The 18,722-nt window shown below is 32.6% G+C and overlaps 2 protein-coding genes across 2 annotated transcripts; one reads left to right on the forward strand and one right to left on the reverse strand.

The window, feature by feature from the left end:
- The first annotated feature begins 11,773 nt into the window (after positions 1–11,773).
- On the forward strand, positions 11,774–12,048 carry LOC133308411 (glycine-rich RNA-binding protein 10-like). Its single transcript, XM_061509022.1, has one exon. It carries the CDS (start codon positions 11,774–11,776, stop codon positions 12,020–12,022), a length of 249 nt encoding a protein of 82 aa, XP_061365006.1. The 3' UTR covers positions 12,023–12,048.
- Positions 12,049–15,763: 3,715 nt separating this feature from the next.
- Positions 15,764–16,506, reverse strand: LOC133308420 (uncharacterized). The gene is made up of 2 exons (XM_061509031.1): positions 16,404–16,506; positions 15,764–16,161 (listed from the first exon to the last, which is right to left on the reverse strand). The coding sequence occupies exons 1-2, from the start codon at positions 16,504–16,506 to the stop codon at positions 15,905–15,907; spliced, it is 360 nt and encodes a 119-aa protein (XP_061365015.1). The 3' UTR covers positions 15,764–15,904.
- Between the last annotated feature and the right edge of the window lie 2,216 nt (positions 16,507–18,722).

The raw sequence follows: 18,722 nt of genomic DNA on the forward strand, positions 1-18,722 counted from the left end.
TGAGTCCAACTCAACTACTCCAACGTTGACTCACTCCCAATATCAACAGCTTCTGAGTCTTCTTCCACCTAACACCAACACGTTTTCATCTTCTACCTCACATCCATCTGCCACGGAGATATCCCCTTCTGTTGCCAGCTTCAGTGGTAGGTCATCACTTTCTATTCCATTAACTTCATGGGTTTTGGACACGGGTGCTGCACACCATGTCACATGCACACCTATTTTTTTTCCTCATCTTTATCATCCAACTTTATTGTCTCTCTTCCAAATAACACTTCAGTCTCTGTACATTTTGTTGGTAGTGTTAAACTTTCACCTACTCTTATACTCCAAAATGTTCTATATGTTCCATCCTTTTCTTTCAACCTTTTGTCCATCAGTGCACTCACACGAGACTCATCACTGGTTGCTATTTTTTTTCCTCGTCTTGTTCTCTTCAGGACCCTTCCTCGGCCAAAGTGATCGGGATTGCTAAGAGAGTTGGTGGTCTTTACATTTTAGATACTTTGTCTTCTTTCAATTTTGATGTTCCCTCATTTTTTTGTTCTACTGTTAGTATGCCAAATTCTGTTTTATGGCATTCTCGTCTTGGTCATTTGTCTCATATAGTTTTAAATCAGATGAAAAATGCTTTACATTTTAATGATACTGATTGTATCTCTTCTCCATGCTTGATTTGCCCTCTTGCAAAGCAACGTAGATTGCCTTTCTTATTGAATCCAAAAATGTCTCATTCTATTTTTGATTTAATACATTGTGACATTTGGGGACCTTTTCATACTCATTCTGTTGATGGTTACAAATTCTTTTTAACTTTGGTAGATGATGCTACTAGATTCACTTGGTGTTACTTTCTGAAACAAAAATCTGATTTTAAAACTATTTTTCCTCAATTTTATACACTGTTGTTTACACAATACAATATTCCCATTAAATCAATTCGGTGTGACAATGCACCAGAATTCCATTTGTCTGATTTTTTTTCATCTAAAGGTATTCAAATTTTTCATTCTTGTGTTGATAGACCGCAACAAAATTCAGTGGTAGAGAGAAAACATCAACATATTCTTAATGTTGCTCGAGCATTACATTTCCAATCTAACATTCTATTGGCCTGAATGTATTCTTACTGCCATATATATCATTAATCGTACCCCATCCCCACTTCTACACAACAAGACTCCTTTTGAACTTCTTTCTCACAAGTCTCATTCATATGATCATCTTAGAGTTTTTGGGTGTTTGTGTCATTATTCCACCTGTCCAAAACCCGTCACAAGTTTTCCCCACGTTCTTTACCTGCTGTATTCATTGGATACCCACCTGGATACAAAGGTTACAAACTTTTGGATCTCAATTCCCATCGCATCATCATTTTTAGAAATGCGATATTCTCAGAAACTGTTTTTCCTTTTGCATCTTCAAACCCAACAAATTCACCTTTCCCTACTTATCCTTCTTCCCCTGAATATGTACCCTCAACATCAAGACCTCCTCGTGTCTCTAAACCACCTCCTCACCTTCAAGATTACATATGCTCTTCTTCTATATCCCATCCTATTTCTAAATGAACACATTGCCCCACCACACCTAGCATTTGTCAATGCTATTTCCCAACATTTTGAACCTCAGACATATTCTGAAGCTTCCCAGTTACCTGAGTGGACTGCTGCAATGGAAGCTGAAATTCATGCTCTTGAAGCAAACAACACTTAGCAGATCACTTCTCTTCCTCCTAGTAAACCAGTTGTGGGTTGCAAATGGGTATATCGTGTCAAATATAATGCGGATGGTTCTCTTGAACGCTTTAAAGCAAGGCTTGTAGCTCAAGGCTTCAACCAACAAGAAGGTATTGATTTCTTTGACACATTTTCTCCTGTGGCAAAGATCACAACTGTTCGATTACTGCTTGCCCTTGCTGTTGTTTCTGGTTGGCATCTCATCCAATTGGATGTCAACAATGCTTTTTTACATGGTGAATTGTTAGAAGAGGTATACATGCAAGTTCCTCCAGGTTATTCTAGTAAGGAGAAGATGCCACAAGGTGTTGTTTGCCGGTTAAATAAATCACTTTATGGCTTGAAACAGGCTTCTAGGCAATGGTTTGCCAAACTCTCCACCACTGTCATTTCACTTGGATTTACTCAATCTCAGGCTGATCACTCATTGTTTGTTAAGCAGCATAATGATTTATTCATTGCTATTCTCATATATGTTGATGACATTCTTGTTGCTTCTAATGATTTCTCTGAGGTGCAGCATTTAACCCCTGTTCTATATAGCAAGTTCAAGCTCAAAAATTTTGGATCTCTCAAATATTTCCTTGGTTTGGAAATAGCTCGCTCTCCAAAGGGAATTTTCCTCTGCCAAAGACAGTATGCATTACAAATCTTACAATATTCAGGTCAACTCGGATGCAAACCCCAATCCACACCTCTAGAAGTTAATCTCAAGCTTTCTGTTAATGATGGTGATCCATTGCCTGGCCAACACAATATCGCAGGCTCATTGGCAAGCTTCTCTACCTTACTGTATCTAGACCTGATTTATGCTTTGCAGTAAATCATTTGAGCCAGTTTATGTCAGCACCAAGGATTCCACATTTACATGCTGCAAACCGTGTCCTAGCTTATCTGAAATCCATTGTTGGCCAAGGTGTTTTCTTTTCTTCTTCTTCTTCATTACAATTACATGCTTTTTGTGATTATGATTGGGCTTCATGCCCTGATACCCGCAAGTCCATATATGGATTATGTATTTTTCTTGGCAATTCTTTAATTTCATGGAAGTCCAAGAAACAAACTACTGTCTCAAGATCTTCAGCTGAAGCAGAATACAGATCCATGGCCCTTACTACTTGTGAGCTGTTGTGGCTTTTATCATTACTGCGCGATCCTCATGTTCCTCATTCTGGACCTGCTCATATGTTTTGTGACAACCAAGCAGCCCTTCATATTGCTACAAATTCTGTGTTCCATGAGCGCACGAAGCATATTGACATTGATTGTCACATTGTTCGTGAGCATATTACTAAAGGAACCTTGTGTACCTTTCATGTTCCTTCTTCTAGTCAAATTGCTGATATATTGACAAAGGCCTTACATTCTACACCATTTCATGCTCTTCTCTCCAAGATGGGAGTTCTTAATATCTACTCTCCATCTTGAGGGGGAGTATTACCATATATTCATTCTTTGATTCTAGAATGTTGTATAGGTTGTCATGTAGGATGCTGTTGTAACAAACTAAGTTCTCTGTTATGCCATGTAGGATGCTATTGTAACAAACTCAATCTTGGGTTGGACTTGCTGTATATATACTCACTTGTACCATTCTGAGAGTTGATGAATAATACAATGAAGTTTTTACTTTTTAGTTTCTGTTGCTTCCTTGCTAATAAGAGGAGAGAATTGAATTCGGCTGAGAGTACTGTGCTATAGAAAGGATAGACCTTCCCTTCAAAGAGCAAAGGAAAATGGGGTGGTATGGTCAGGGGTGCGGTGGCTCTCCTTTACCTAAATTGTTAATAGTAGCAATCAAATAAAATATGGAATATGATATTTTACTTATCTACTAATTTCCAACACTGTTAAATGAGAATCGCAACTAACTTTTATCCTTTTCTCTCTCATCTTGAGATTATGATCCAATGGTGTTGGAGATAGTAGGTAGAGTGTGAAAAAAAGGTAGGCATAGGAATTAGGGGTGTCCAATCCATAAAGTAAACCAGACCAGTTCCAAAAATCGATTTTTATAAAACGGTTTAAAAAATCAATCCAGTTTTTTAATTTTGGTTTAGGTTTGGTTATCCATTTTCGCAACAGTTTGGATATCCAAAATAATCAAATCATATCCATTTTTCTAATCATTTTTTATTTTTATTTTTTATCACTATCTTCAATATTCTAAATTTCTAATTTCTAAGCCCATGAACCCTAACTTTCAAATTCCCAATTTTAATGGATTTGCAGTAACTCCTGAATGGAAAAAGGAGTAGAGATTATACTCTCTTTTTTATTTGTAACAGGAAAGAAAAATCTGAATCTGATGCTGGAAAAGTAAAAGTTTACATGCTTTTGCTCGGATGCAGCAACGTGGTAACCAGACGCCAGAGTTCAAAGGTTAATGACTCAATGGCTTCCCAAGTGACATTCAATACGACAACTTCCCATCTCCTATCTCGTCCCATTACATTTTACAGCTTTCATTGTGAAGCATTACATTCAAAAACGGTTTTAATTGATTTTAAATCAAAATCGGTTTCCAACTATAAATCGATTTTTGAACCGGTTTCAAATGAGTTTGGATAAATAAAAATCGGTTTTAAAAAATAAACCAGTTAGGTTTTAAAACCAAACCATTTAAAATTAGTTCGGTTTGATTTTTATCAAAATCATTTATGAACCGCTTCATGCACATCCGTAATAGGAATCTCTAAAATATGATAATGAAAATCTGTATTCAAAAAAAAAAAAATATGATAATGAAAATCAATAATAATATAAACTAGTTTTGAAGAAATCAAATCTAGTTATTTGGGCTTTTTGATTTTATTAATGATATTTCGAAAATTATCATTGGGTTAATGCATATTCAAATAAATAATCAAAGTAATGCGTTTAAACTCTTATATTGATTGATACACAGGAGTACTAGTCCCACACATAAACAATGTCGAACTTCTAGATGTCATACGTTGTCAATCTCGCATGTTGACCATACAAAATTAGTATCGCACGTTAACAATGCAGGACCTTCAGTTGCCATACACTGTTAATCCTACAGACGGCCAATCATACACTACTAGTCTCGTATTGTCAACATGCACGACTCACTAGATTAAGCCATGTGACACAATCATGACCGTGCAATGCACCTACCACAAGTTACACATGCCAATAATCATACAAGTTTCCAGGATGATGTCACGTGGCTCAATCCTAGTCATCCATTTCCCAAATCTCTATAACTCCCATCACCCTGGAAAATTTATAATGCTTTTTGAGTCAATTATCTCTCTCTCTCTCTCTCTCTCCAACTCCCCCTTCATATTTTCTATTTGCATCTCGAAAATAATTTCAAATATTCAAAAAATTTGTGCAGTTGTTTGCCACAATTGTTGCAAATTTGTAGGTTCCGACGATATGACATTTGAGGATGAGAAAAGAACTATGCATATTGTCTGTGGTGCTTCTTTTGATGATTTGAAGGATAAAATTCACCGCTAATTGAGGCTCCAAGAAAATATATAAGTGTTGTGTCGCATTATCTGGTGATGAAGATCTAGATGTGATACTTGAAGTAAATGTTGATTAGTGAAAGGCAAAATTCGTAGAGTTGTATGTGTACATTGATATAATTGAGGATTTGTCAACACTGACTCAACTGCTGGATCACAACAGTCAGCCATAGCACGTGTATAAATGTCTACACCTCAGCATATCAAGACGACGACTGAAGGGTGAACCGAGATAATGATAATAATCATAAAGACAAAAACGAGAACACTCTTCTAATTAATGATGAGAATTAATCAAAAATATTATTTGGCATTTTCCTTCTGTACGTAAGTTGTGATTTCCTTTCAGGGACACAGGTTATATTTACAAACTTTTTTGTTTACAAACTATACTAAGCACACCGGTCATACTTTAATCATGCAGTGTACGACCAGTAATACTTAGTGTAATTTGCAAAAAAAAGTTTGTAAACGGATCATATCCTTTTTTTTTTACAGTAAACAATGTATCTTTTATACTTGGTCTTAGATTCTCCACTCCCTCGCAGGGCTTTCACCATTGCTGTCCCTCCAGTCTAGAGGACGTCTATTAGCAAGTAACAAATATTGGTTATGGTTAGTAAGTCAACATCTGAATATGCACCCTTCACAACAAAAAGACATCACCATCCATGATTGATGGTTGAGGATGGGTCAATCCAAATTAGGTACTATGACAAAGACAATTCATATATGTATTGTGGAATTCACACCTGCCTAACTGAAGCTTGGTTGAGGAATTTACACCTGCCTAACTAGTGCCATTTTTTACACATCAAGCACTAGTCAAATAATTACGTTTCTATGCCAACCATTTTTAAATTCCCTATCCCCTAAGTAATCGTCATTTTAAATTAACAATAATGCTATTTATTCAGCATGATATACGTAATATATAGTGGCAATTTTTGATTTGGAACATGAACATAAATTTTCCATGTATTGTGGTTGGTGGGTAGTGGAGAATTGTTCATTTTCCCATTAAGAGTTTTTATGTGTCTTCCAATAAAGAAGATTGAAGTAGCTAAATTTAGGCACTATTTTTACAGGATTGTTGTATTGTTATTTGTAATTCCTTCAATTTGGACGGGTGGAGTATAACATTTGATCATTACAGTTGCTGCGAAAATTAAATTAGCTTTTTAAAATTTTTTTTTTAACTTCTTTAAAATGCTTTACAAAAAATGGAATAAAATATCGTATCTATTTTTTTATGGTCTATTCTATTTATTTTCCTCCAATATTGTTATATTTTTTATAATCAATTGTTACTAAATACCCAATTAATATTGAGCTCAATACAAACGGTTCCCAACGATCCTTTAATGCAATTTCTTAAAAAAAATTGCTGAAATAATGTTCTTTTCAAACTTAATATTGATATAATACAGTAAGAGCGCTGCTCTGTATGAAATTCTCTATTGGTTCTTGGAGTTGGTTGTTCTTTTGGGTTCTCAACTCCGAAATGTCACCATACTTTTGCATTGGCCAACAATTTGCTGAGACCTTGTTTAAATCTTACCACAGCATTCGCTACCCTTTTGGAATATTGGGGTTTCAAAGCATAATGAGTGATGCCCTGAAAGCTCTTGACCTACCCTGTTCAAATTCTGTCCTCTCCAATATATGAGAGGGAAAGTAAGATTGAAGAGAAAGTAAAAAAAATATTGGCATTCGTGGATATTTGGGGAAGCTAAACATTGGCAGTCAAAAGTTTTCACGGAAGAGGGCTTTAGGCTCTGTGCAAGTTCTTTTCGGCTATTGCCATCTAATAAGTTAGAATTAGTCTTTGCAGTCTTTGTCTATTACAACGTTATTATTGGTACAGCCGTACAGTAATAGTAGGGGGTGTTTAGGGAAGCTAGTCAAAATCGACATGCTACCTAAAAGGGCAAATTAAGCACCTACCAATTCACTGAATTCAGAATACAAAGGATGATATAATAAATTTGATATTATTCTATTCATGGATATTACAAAAAATTTAGTCCTCATAATACAAAAATTATTCTTGACTCAACCACGTGTGTTATAGTGTCCTGGTTGTACTCTTCCTCGATATGCAACAAATAAAACCTTAGGAGTTTTTTCTGAATTGAAAGTATCTCAACCTTGTTAAGGCTCATGTTTCTGTTCATGCGAATTCCATTACTCTTAAATAGGCAAATTAGTTAGAGAGGATATTGATGAAAAAGGGAAATCCAATTTCACTATATCATCTTAGGCAAAAATCCAGAGAACAAAGGACGAAATGGAAACTCAACTACTTAGCTTACATTTTACTTACTAGAATATATAACTAATTATCAGGATTAAATTCTCCTTTCTAATCTTTTTCCCACGTTTAGTGAATCCAAGCCACTCATGCATATATTATATGTGCATTAATTTAACACCCACCGCCACCAGTCACACATTGATCAGTAAATATCAAAATTGAAAACAATTGGGTGCATGAAAGCTGAGAACTGATACATATCATTGAAAATTGAAGTTATAGTCAAATGCATTTAATATTTTTCCTGGCAGCATGCATGAAACCATGAATGCTTTGGGAAGTATAGGAAACAACTTCTATTCTAGCTATAAATAGCCAAAACCAGCTCAATTTCTTAGACATACCCTGCCCTGAAGCTTTTTAAAAATATTAGAGTTCTTTTAAACTGATTTGGATTATGGATCACAAAGGTAGTGGCAGTGTTGGAGGTGGTGCTACCGGCACAGCTGGAGGTGGAAACAATACTCCTAAAGACAACATTGGTAAGGGTTCTACTTCTGCTGAGGTGATGAAAGCTCCAGGTGGAGATGGATCGTACATTTCCAGGGATGATTTTGAGAAAAACCCTCAGGGCTATTTTTCTGGTTTGCATGCTGCACAAAAGGACAACAACAACAACAACAACAACAACAAGTAGTAGTTGCATTTTGCAATGAATAAAATTGATGTCGTTATTGGCTTTTATGGGATATGGTTCTGTAGAATGGCTCAGTGCTAAGGAATAATAATCTTTTTGTTTGTTGCCTATAGGCACTACTCTCTCATATATAATAAAGCACTCAGCTTTTTTTAGTCCCTCTTCTATACTTTTTTTGTCTCAAATTTTTCTGTTGTTTCTTATTGCGTGCCTGGTTTTGTTAAATTCTTGCGTGGTGACGAATTGCTATTTTGGTTCCCTCTAATCAGGTGTCCACATTATCTGTTTGCAGTTTTCCAAAGAGACAAAATATAAGTGTAATGAAGAACTTAGTTAAAAAAATTCAATTAAATTAAGATTATTTTTAAAGTGCCTGAGTGTTATTTAAAGAGCTGTTTAATACCTGTTTGGTTTTATTATTATTTATAAAAAATATATATTTGATAGAAATATTATAAAGAAATATTTAATAATACTTTTTTTGGAAATTAAATATTTAATTATATTAAAATATCTAAAAATTTATTTAATGAATCTTACTCAAGAATAAATTCTTCAAACTTGATTATGTGGAAGAAATAATAACGCATGTGACAGCTAAAGCGGCAATTGTGATGTCAAGAATACTGGATATAGTTTATTAGTTTGAAGTGAGTGTAGAGAATTTATAAAAATAAAATAAATAAAAAGAAACTAAAATATTTTGTTCAATTTTTTATTCTAAAAATGAATTTATAGAACAGTGAAATAAAATAAAATAAAAGTAGTCAAATAAGATTTTTCAGTGGTTTAATATTTAAATAGAATTTTTTTTTTTTGAGATATTCCAACCGGTTCATCGTTTCGTGACTAATTCGATTCGGGGCGGGTCTCGGCCGGGATAAAGACTTTAAATCCCTCCCAAATACGGTACTGCAGAGACTCGAACACATACTCTCACTCTCACCTACTCAGTTCCCAGACGCCAACTAAACTACCTAATTTGGTAAAAAAAAAATCCCCACGTAATAAAATTCTTTTTGAAAACCAAGAATCAATCGAATACATGCTCTCACCTCTACTTAAAGTTTTTTTATTACTTACCCCCTAACTTGATTTTCTATCCACAACTAAAATTAATAGAGTTAATTTTTTTTAAATACCAAAACTACCCTTAAAACAAAAAAAGAGAGTAGAAGATAACGTTGGGGGTGTTTGTATAAAAGATTTCTAACTTACACATATGAAAGTGTCAGAATTTGTTTTCACTCAAAAAATTTCATTGATTCAACACACACACACAAACTCAAAATTCGAAATAAGCATTGACCACCAAAAAGAACACGAAAAAGATCCAGTTCATCATAAAGGGTGGGTTATATTGTGTAAGAGATGGCGTTTGAAGGGAAAGAAAAACAGAAGGGTCGTCAAATTAAAACATAAACACAAAGTATCACAGAACCACAAGCTAGACAAAGATAGATACGCACCCAGATTTACGAAATCCAATATACAACAATTACAAATTTTTCTCCTCTTCCTATTTCGGAGATGTGTAGTGTTGTGCTTTGTGTTCTCTTTCTTCTTCTACAGTAATAAAAAAAAGGTTATGACACATCAGATGAAAACAAGGCAACGCAAGCCACATCCACAGCTCAAGGGTTCTTCTACGTTTTTTTTTGTTTTTTTTTTTAAGGGTAGTTAAGGTATTTTAAAAAAAATAACTCCATTAACTTTATTTTTGGATGAAAAATTAAGTTAGGACATAAAAATTTTTTAAGTAAGATATAAATAATTCAAAATTTTGAAAAGGGAATACGTGATTCTAGAACAAACTTATGGAGTTTTTGAAGTTTTACATTATATATACTCAAAGGATCTTTAATCATTCCTCGTTAGGCTTATGCTGGCCATCACCACCTCCATCTTTGTTGCTACCCTGCCACTATCATAGTTGGCGGAGAGTCCTTCAATTTTTAAAATTTATTTTTGAAATAAACTCGAATGAGTTGTTTTTTCTATTTTATATTTTAAATTATTTATCAAAAAAATTCTATTAAATATTTTTTTTTAAAAAATAGAACCAAACAGGATTTTTTTTTTCATGACAAGGGCCTAGCCCGGTAAAAAACACACACACACACAAAATATGAGATGAATTTAAAGTGAATAAATGAACCAAATAGATCTTAAACAGCTCTTTAAATTTAACCATAGTAAAATTTTGATGAAGGTTATACTTACAACCAATTTTCGTTTACAGTTTCTTACAATTATATTTTAACTGTTGATTTTCTTCAATCAACGGTTATTATTTTCGTAAATCAAATTCATTAATTAATTATTATTTCACAATAAATGATAATCGTTAATTGACGAAAATCAACGATTAAGATATAGTTATAAGAGGTTGTAAGTATACCATTCCTTTAAAGTTTTTGTTATCTTTTTTCTTATAACTTGTAAATACTTTTTTTTCATTTATATAAAACAAAGAAATAGAAATTGGATAAGTTTCAGAAAAAAAAAATATTTGCAATATAACTTTTTTTTCTGAAGTTTCGATTTTTTACTTTCGAGAGAAAAGCACTAATAATAGTTTTTTTTTTTTTTTAAGAAAAGCTTATTTAAATATTATAAATATTTAAAGCATTTTTTAATCGAAAAAGTATTTCTTTTTGAAAAAAGTACAAACAAATGGGTATTACAGATAACAGAAAATTTATTTTAACTAGACCAAATTAAGATTTAATCATGGATTACATGTGTATAGAAGTGGGCACAGTAGTGGCTTGGCTTGCGTATGAAATTTTAAAATGCTTAAAATTTAATTTAAATGTAAAAAGAAAAAATAGGAATGCTAATGCTTTAAAATTAATGATGGCTAAATTCTATACCTGTACTGTTACACAATACGAGAGTCCACATTTATCTTCACATTTGTATCTTTAGATATGTTAAACATTTTTGTTTTGGGGCCATATTTAATTCCGTGATTTTCCGATTTTTCTAGAGACTTTATGGATCATTTCTACGATTTAACCTGAAACTCATATACACTAATTAAGTATAAAAATGAAAAATATTATATAAAAATTATTTTTTAAAAAAAATCTATACATTAAATGTTGTACTTTTTTATTATTTTTTATTTGTTGATTTTTTAACAAATGCCTCTCTCTAGTAGGACCTTTTTTTCTAAAACAGTTCCAACATGCATAATTGTCCCAATATATTTAACTACCCGCGGCCATTTAGATCCGTTATCCCTTGGGAAGTATGAAAGATATTGAGAACCACATACAGGTCATCCCATTGAAAATTGAAATTCCATTTAAATACATTTGAAAATTTTCGTGGTCATATTTTTGAATTCAAGCCTTCTTTGGGAATTATGAGAGGCGTTTTAATTATTTATATCATCATTAATTAAGAGTAAGTATTTCACCCTTAAACATTACTACTAAACAAATCTTTACCATTTTTTTTCTATAAATAGCCAACCACATAAGATTGTTTTCTGTATCCCTTTCTTAGTTTTTTCTTAAAACCTTTTAAAGACTAACTTTAGCGTGTGTCTGTTGTGATCATTTGAAACATGGGGGGCAAAGGTGGTAGTGGTGGTGGTGGCAAAGGTGGTAGTGGTGGTGGTGGCAAAGGTGGAAGTGGTGGTGCAAAAGGTGGAGGTGGTGGAAACTCCAAAGGCTCAGGTGGCAGTGGCAGTGGTTCTGGGGGATCCATGAAAGCACCTGGTGGTGATGGATCATACATCTCACGTGGTGCATTTGAGAGCAATCCTCAGGGCTACTTTAGTGGTCTGCATGCTTCGGAAAAGGGCAATAAGTAGTGCTATTAATTTGTTCTAATATTGTGTGTTGGCTGTTTACATAAATGTTATGTAACTGTGGTGGTTATTTATGTCACTATCGATCATCACTATAAATAAAAACAGTCTCTTATTGTTATTCCTTACTTTATGATATCTCCTTGTCAAAGTCTTCGTTTGAAAAATATTACTTTTATATATATTTGGTTTATCTCATTTTTCTTTTATGTCTATTTTTATGGGAGAGAAAATGAAAAAGAGAAACACATAAAGCATCATTTGCGATAACATTCAATTAAGAAAGTACGTAGAAAATGTCAATTAAGAAGAACAAGAAACACATAACATTCATTTGCGATATCTTATTTCTTATTTCTTCTTGTTTATTCTATGTATTCATAATTTTATGAGTAAGTGCAATATATGCCGTCTAAAAATAAAGCATCGATCTCAATCATCAAAATAATAAGATAGTATCCTTCCCTTAAAAGATGCTAATATTACGGAAGTGTAAGACTCGTTTTGAACTTCTTTTAAATTTCTGTTAACATCCCCTTCGAAAGAAAATGTTATACTAATTATTACAAGGAACTTAGCTTCTGAAACGAAAATATTATATTAAATTGAGATGTTTACGAGATACTGCAGTCTCTTTGTTTTTTTTGTTTTTCATAAGGGAACAACTATTATCGCTTATTACTTTTTAGTATTTGTAATTATTTAATGGGATTAATATTTTTAATGTTATAAGAAATAATATTATCTCCAGTACATACATTTAAAATATATGAGATCCATATTTTTTTTTCTCTCTCTTCTCTTCACATGACCTTATATAAATTTTACATATTTTTATATATGTGTAGGAAATAAAATTATTTTATGTAAATCATTAATCCCTTATTTAATTAGTATTATCGTTGGATTATCTTGTTAGTATTTTTTTAATTTTTTTTTTGGGTAAACAGGACCATTAAAATTTGGCTCACGTTTCCTTAGGTGGCTGCCTCGTGAGTCAGCAAATAAAGCCAATCGTGGATACAGGAGTGTACTTTAAACTTGATATTAGTAAACATAGTTTAGAAAACGAACAAAGAAAATGATAATAAATAACACTTATATTAATTCTTATGTTATGTATTGGCTTGATGGGATTGGCTCTGACCTTTGGTAGGTGCATGTCATTGTTAACTTATGAGTTAACAACAATTTGAGAAGAATAATTTCTTAGTTTCACTGTAAAACCCATCCAGGCCTGTAATTACCACCCTGCATCTTTAGCCTTAATTAGACCTTAATCATTCCTCAACTTGGCCTGCCTTTAGAAATAGAAAACAGTTTGAGATTTTCTTGGGGTGTGTATGACAATTAAATTTTTTTTTTCTTTATAATTTCTGGAAAAAATAATTTTTTTCTATGTTTAAGAAAAAAATTTAGGCATAAATATGTTTGATAACAGTTTATTCTATTCCTAAAAAAAATAAAGTATATATTTAATAAATAATTTATATTTAATGTTAATAACGTATTTTATAATGTATATATTTATTAAATATTATTTTTTATTTCTTCGCTACGATATCAGCGGTGGAACTTCATCTAAATTTTTGAGGGGCATAAGCTTCTTGATTTCTTTTGTGACAACGACAACCCCACCATAAGGAGTAGCTAGAAAAGGCTCATCTGTGTATAGTTCTATGTTTCTTTGTTTATATTCTGGTAGGTTATTAACTTTAGGAAAGGAATCCAGAATAATTGGGGAATTGATAAAGATAGTTAGGAAATTACTAGAGTGCTAAATGCCTTCACAAACAAAGTGCACTACATGTATTCACATGCCAAAAGCAGGTCTCTTGTTTTATGTAATTACAAATTTACAATCAGTGGCTTTTAAGTTTTAAGAGAGAACAAAATTATATATTTTAAAATTTAAAACTACAAAAAAAAAAAAAAAAAAAATTGTGAAGGTGCAAAGTATTCCGTGGCGTATATTATAGTTTATTCATGAATGTTTACTTAATAGTTAAGCTTTTATTGAAAAATTGATCCTTTAACATGGTACCAGAATATTTATGAACAAGGGATTTCATTTTGGGGGCGCACTCTAGGAAGCGAGGAGAATTGATGATGACTTCTTTTTAAACTTTTATTATTATTATTATTATTATTATTATTATTATTATTGTTATATATAAAATAATATTTTTGTAATAATAATAAATTATTAATATTAATATTTAGCCCCTAGCTCTTTGAAAAAAATAATTACTCCATTCTATTATTCTTAATAATATTTGTAATTTTAATATTTTATTTTCACAATTTTTTTTTTAAAAAAATTGAACCCGCCATTAGACTCCATTTTTCTAACACAGTAAAAATGAGCCTTCTTATATATGTAAGTAAGGTCCACCTACACTCACTTAGTATCATGAAAATCAAGTTTACTATATGTAAAGCAGACAGACACGAGACTATTTACTGTGGTTCGGGGTACTATTGTTTGGGTGGTGCTTTAATGTAAATGAAATGGTAAAATTAGAAAAGAAAAAAAATAACAGGGATAAAAGGGGGGGATTGAAGTTATGAGAAGGAGCACCGGATTATTAGGTGATTCTGGATCATAAAAAATATTTCTGACAGACAGTGGCTAACTACGCCCTTGAGTACAGGTGTAAATGGATGTAGTTTGCTGAAATTTGACTTAAATAAATTAAATTTGTATAAAATATTTTAGGTCTGATCTCTGTTAATTTTGTATAGGCTCAAATTATAGATCTAGTCTGACCTATATTTAAAAAACAAAAACTTTGACCTAGACATGTTTAAACCTATAGGGCAGGATATACTTACCACCACAAAAATTTACAACCAATCTAATCACCGTTGATTTTCATCAATCTAATGGTTATAATTTATTAGATTTATTGGTAATTAATAATTAATTAATAAATGCGACCCAATAAATTATAACTATTACATTAACGGAAATCAACGGTGATTAAGTTGGTTGTAAATGGGATAAAAAAATTTAATGGTAAATATATCCTGCCCTCTAAACTAAACCTATTAGGCATTCAATAATTTAAAAAAAAAAAATAATAATATTACTTTATTATATAAAATTATTAAAATAAATTTTATTTATAAATAATAGGGAAAAGTTCACTAATGCCCCTGTGGTTTGCTTCAGAATCATTTATGCCCCTGTGGTTTTTTTCCTATCACATATGCTCCTGTGTTTTGTAAAAAATAAGAAACCACAGGGGTATATGTGATAAAAAACATACCCTTTTACAAACCACAGGGGCATATGTGATAAGAAAAAAATCACAGGGGCACAAGTGATTCTGAAGTAAACCATTGGTGAACTTTTCCCTAAATAATATAATATAGAGCGATATACAAGTTTATAGGCCCGACATGTAAATAAAAATCTATGATCTACTTTCTAAATAGGCTTTTTTAAAAGCTTGAATTTGTTCTACTTGACTATATATATATATGATAGGACAAACCTATTAGGTCAAATCTACCCTGATATAAGCTGAGCCATAAATCCTATTAAGCCGTCTGGCTCATTTACGGTCCTAGCTTGATTTTGAGTTGGGGATTCATTGTCTGGATCATCTTCCTCTTGGTTGTACGAGTTTATCACTTGAGGTTCATGCTAGTGTCTCCTTAATCGGGAGTGTTTTTTTTTGTTAGGGACCTAAACCAAAATAACAAAAAGTGTAAATTTTCTTTTTAGGATATCCCAAATAATACATGATAAGAAGCCCTTCTTCAAACCACGGATTATATCAGTTCTAGGCTATGAATACATATGATTCTACCCTAAAAATTAATCCAAATAATACAGAAGATACAGACAACAAGAGGATATGGTTCTTAGATATCTTATCACTTGCATATATAAACAAGGAAGGACACGAGGCAGATGCTAAGAGAACCAATAAGAAAGACAAGCCCAATTGCACCACATGCCAAACCCATAATCTCTGCAGCCTGAGATATCATAGAATCTCTCCTGTACTTAGGGTCATAATTATGCTTATAATTCCACCCACATGTATGTATAAGCTTTTCCCTTTTTCTCACTTGTTGAATTCTTTCCCTTAAGACACTCAGGTTTGCATCAACAATGTTTGCTGGCTTCCCTGCCAAAACAATCAGAAGATTAATCAAAAACCACATTAGTACAATAGTTGTAACAAACTATGTTTTTTTGGAATAGTGAAAAAGCTGAAATAATTGAAGAGAAAGACAAGGATTTGTTGAAAAGAACAAACAAGTCAGAGGATTATTTTGTGCTATTCATGAGCATTAAAGTCATCTTCTTGTGCAAATGCAGTGTACATTCAATTTCCTTTGTGCTGATAGGAAGCAGAGTATCTATTACCATTGTCCCTAAAACTTTGGGATCTTATTTTGGGGTATTGGAAGAACTTATGCCTGCAAAAAGCTTGGTTTAAGCTACACAAAGATGATAAAGAGCAAGCCATGAGGTTGGATGGACTTGCTTTTTTTGATTCTTGTATTTATAAAGGATCATCCACCTGCCTCGAGATTAAAACTTGATTTTGACACTAACATTTAGTGAAAGTAGCCATATAGATTAATATTTTATTCTAATATGTTTGATTCTCTCTAAGCTACAAGGTGTGACGTGCTTTGATTAAAGATTATAATAAGAAATTAAGAAAGAATAGATGAAAGTAGGAGTGTATGTGTATTGTTCCGAGGACTACACATGGCACCTAGCTTGGCTTTTATTACATTGGAGATTTAGATATTATACAGAAACAGCTCACTGAGATCTGCCAGTATCACATGATAAGAGTACTTGTGTTTGATGCGGGCTACATGTCCATGCCACCAAGTTATTAGGTAATATAAAAAGTATAGATATACATATATTTGAAATAAAGGTGTGGGTTGGTGTTGATTATAAACCTCAAAAGGAAGAGATTATATAATAGAGAATTGGTGTTGGGCTAATTATTTATGTCATGTCATCTGATCTAAAAAGTATTTTATTATATGTGTTCTGTCTTCGAGACAGAGATGTCCAGCCCAATAGGCTGATATGTTGATCTTGGATCTAGTGTCCTCTCCAAGGTATCTATGAATGAGATATCCTTGAGTCAAGCAGATCACTGTGCACAGAATACTATAACGGCATTAGCCAATGGGGTGTGTGTGCGCGCACAGTGACAACATATCAGTAAGAGAGAGCTTACCTTACCTTTAAGGTTTACCTTGTATTTATAGAGGTTACCTGTGGGTAGTGTGGATGGCCCTTTGGTGCCTCTGATAAGGGCCCAGGCTTGCTGGCTATGCTGTCGTATTAGAATTAATATCCTTGATGAATATCTATTACTTGTTAATATCAATCCGTATCTTGGATTGCCCCTTGTTAGACTTACCACTTAATAGGCCCATTATATGGGTCCATAACAATCTGTATTAATATTGAATTTATAAACATTTATAGTGACCTGTGGCATTCTTAATTTGAATGTTAACACTTGTCCTGCCTTGTTAATTAACACCGAAATGGCATAACCTGATCATGCAGGTCCTCGCCACTTATCACACATTTTTCTTTGACTCTTGAAGATGGCCCAACAATTAGGCTGGCGTTGCATTTAACTTGAGTTCCAATCCTTATCATCATGACCAACGCAACCAAAGTAGTAAGAGATCGATCATTAGAAAATTTTCATATTGAAAGTGAGACAACCTTCATCTATGCAGCTTGCTATGTTAATCCCAATGTGTAAGAGTTTATCTAGTAATTTCCTAATACAAATTTTATATCTGTCAACAATGAACTAAATTTCACACCTAAATGTGATGAGTTCTTTTTTCTTTTTCTTTTTTAAGTCATGGCTTATGAGCTTAGTCCTATTTTTATTTTATTTTTGGTACAAGATGCTTAATCCTATTTAATTAACGAGATTAATGACTATTCTACTTAATTTCACTCATGTGATAAGCCTAGGTTTGATTTGCCATTTGATACCTCCAAGATTTGTCAGCCAACATGGCAAAAGCAAAGGCCTCAAAGAACAAATGAAACACAGACTAATAAAGCAAACAGCTAATCATATTGCTTTATAGTGAAAGTGAACATTTTATATGTGAACTTTTTTCAAATTTCAAATTGGTTATACCTTTTCCTTCTATTTTCAAAAAGTTAATGATGTCGTAACTAATTACACTCTCAGTGAGAAACATACACGCAGATACAAACCCACAACCAGGTTTGTATATGTTATTTATAAGCATCTAATATGATCCAGTTGGATCCAGACGCGTCACCACAAATTTGAATTGCTACCTTTATTACTTTATGAAACGTATCTAATTATCAGGAACAAGTTCGTTAATAATACATTAGTTGGTAACACAGGTTGAGAAGAATGAGAAAAGAATCTGAGTTTGATTCTCGATCCCATAAAATCATATTTGGAAAAGGGTGATGAGCTTTAATTGTGATTAAAACCTTGACTCGGGATTAATTTCGCAACCGACTAGTTGAAATTTATAGAGATATCAACTCGTCTCAAAGATATAATTAGAGTCAATATACTTAAAAAAAAATTCGCTAGTATTATTCACATAATTATTCAAGTTTATTATACGTAAAAGTCAATATAATAACCAGGTTTGTATTATTCACATAATTATTCAAGTTTTTTTTTAAATATCAATA

Source organism: Gastrolobium bilobum, unplaced genomic scaffold, assembly GCF_033153095.1.
Source record: "Gastrolobium bilobum isolate Gb01-03AN ecotype WA unplaced genomic scaffold, APGP_CSIRO_Gbil_v1 utg8372, whole genome shotgun sequence".
In the NCBI taxonomy this organism is placed as follows: Eukaryota; Viridiplantae; Streptophyta; class Magnoliopsida; order Fabales; family Fabaceae; genus Gastrolobium; species Gastrolobium bilobum.

Coding starts and splice junctions, on each gene's coding strand:
- LOC133308411 (XM_061509022.1), top strand. CDS start 11,774: ATGGGGGGCAAAGGTGGTAGTGGTGGTGGTGGCAAAGGTGGTAGTGGT.
- LOC133308420 (XM_061509031.1), bottom strand. CDS start 16,506: ATGGCTTGCTCTTTATCATCTTTGTGTAGCTTAAACCAAGCTTTTTGC. Junction 16,162..16,403: donor CCAAAGTTTTAGGGACAATG/GTAATAGATACT, acceptor TTGTTTTGGCAG/GGAAGCCAGCAAACATTGTT.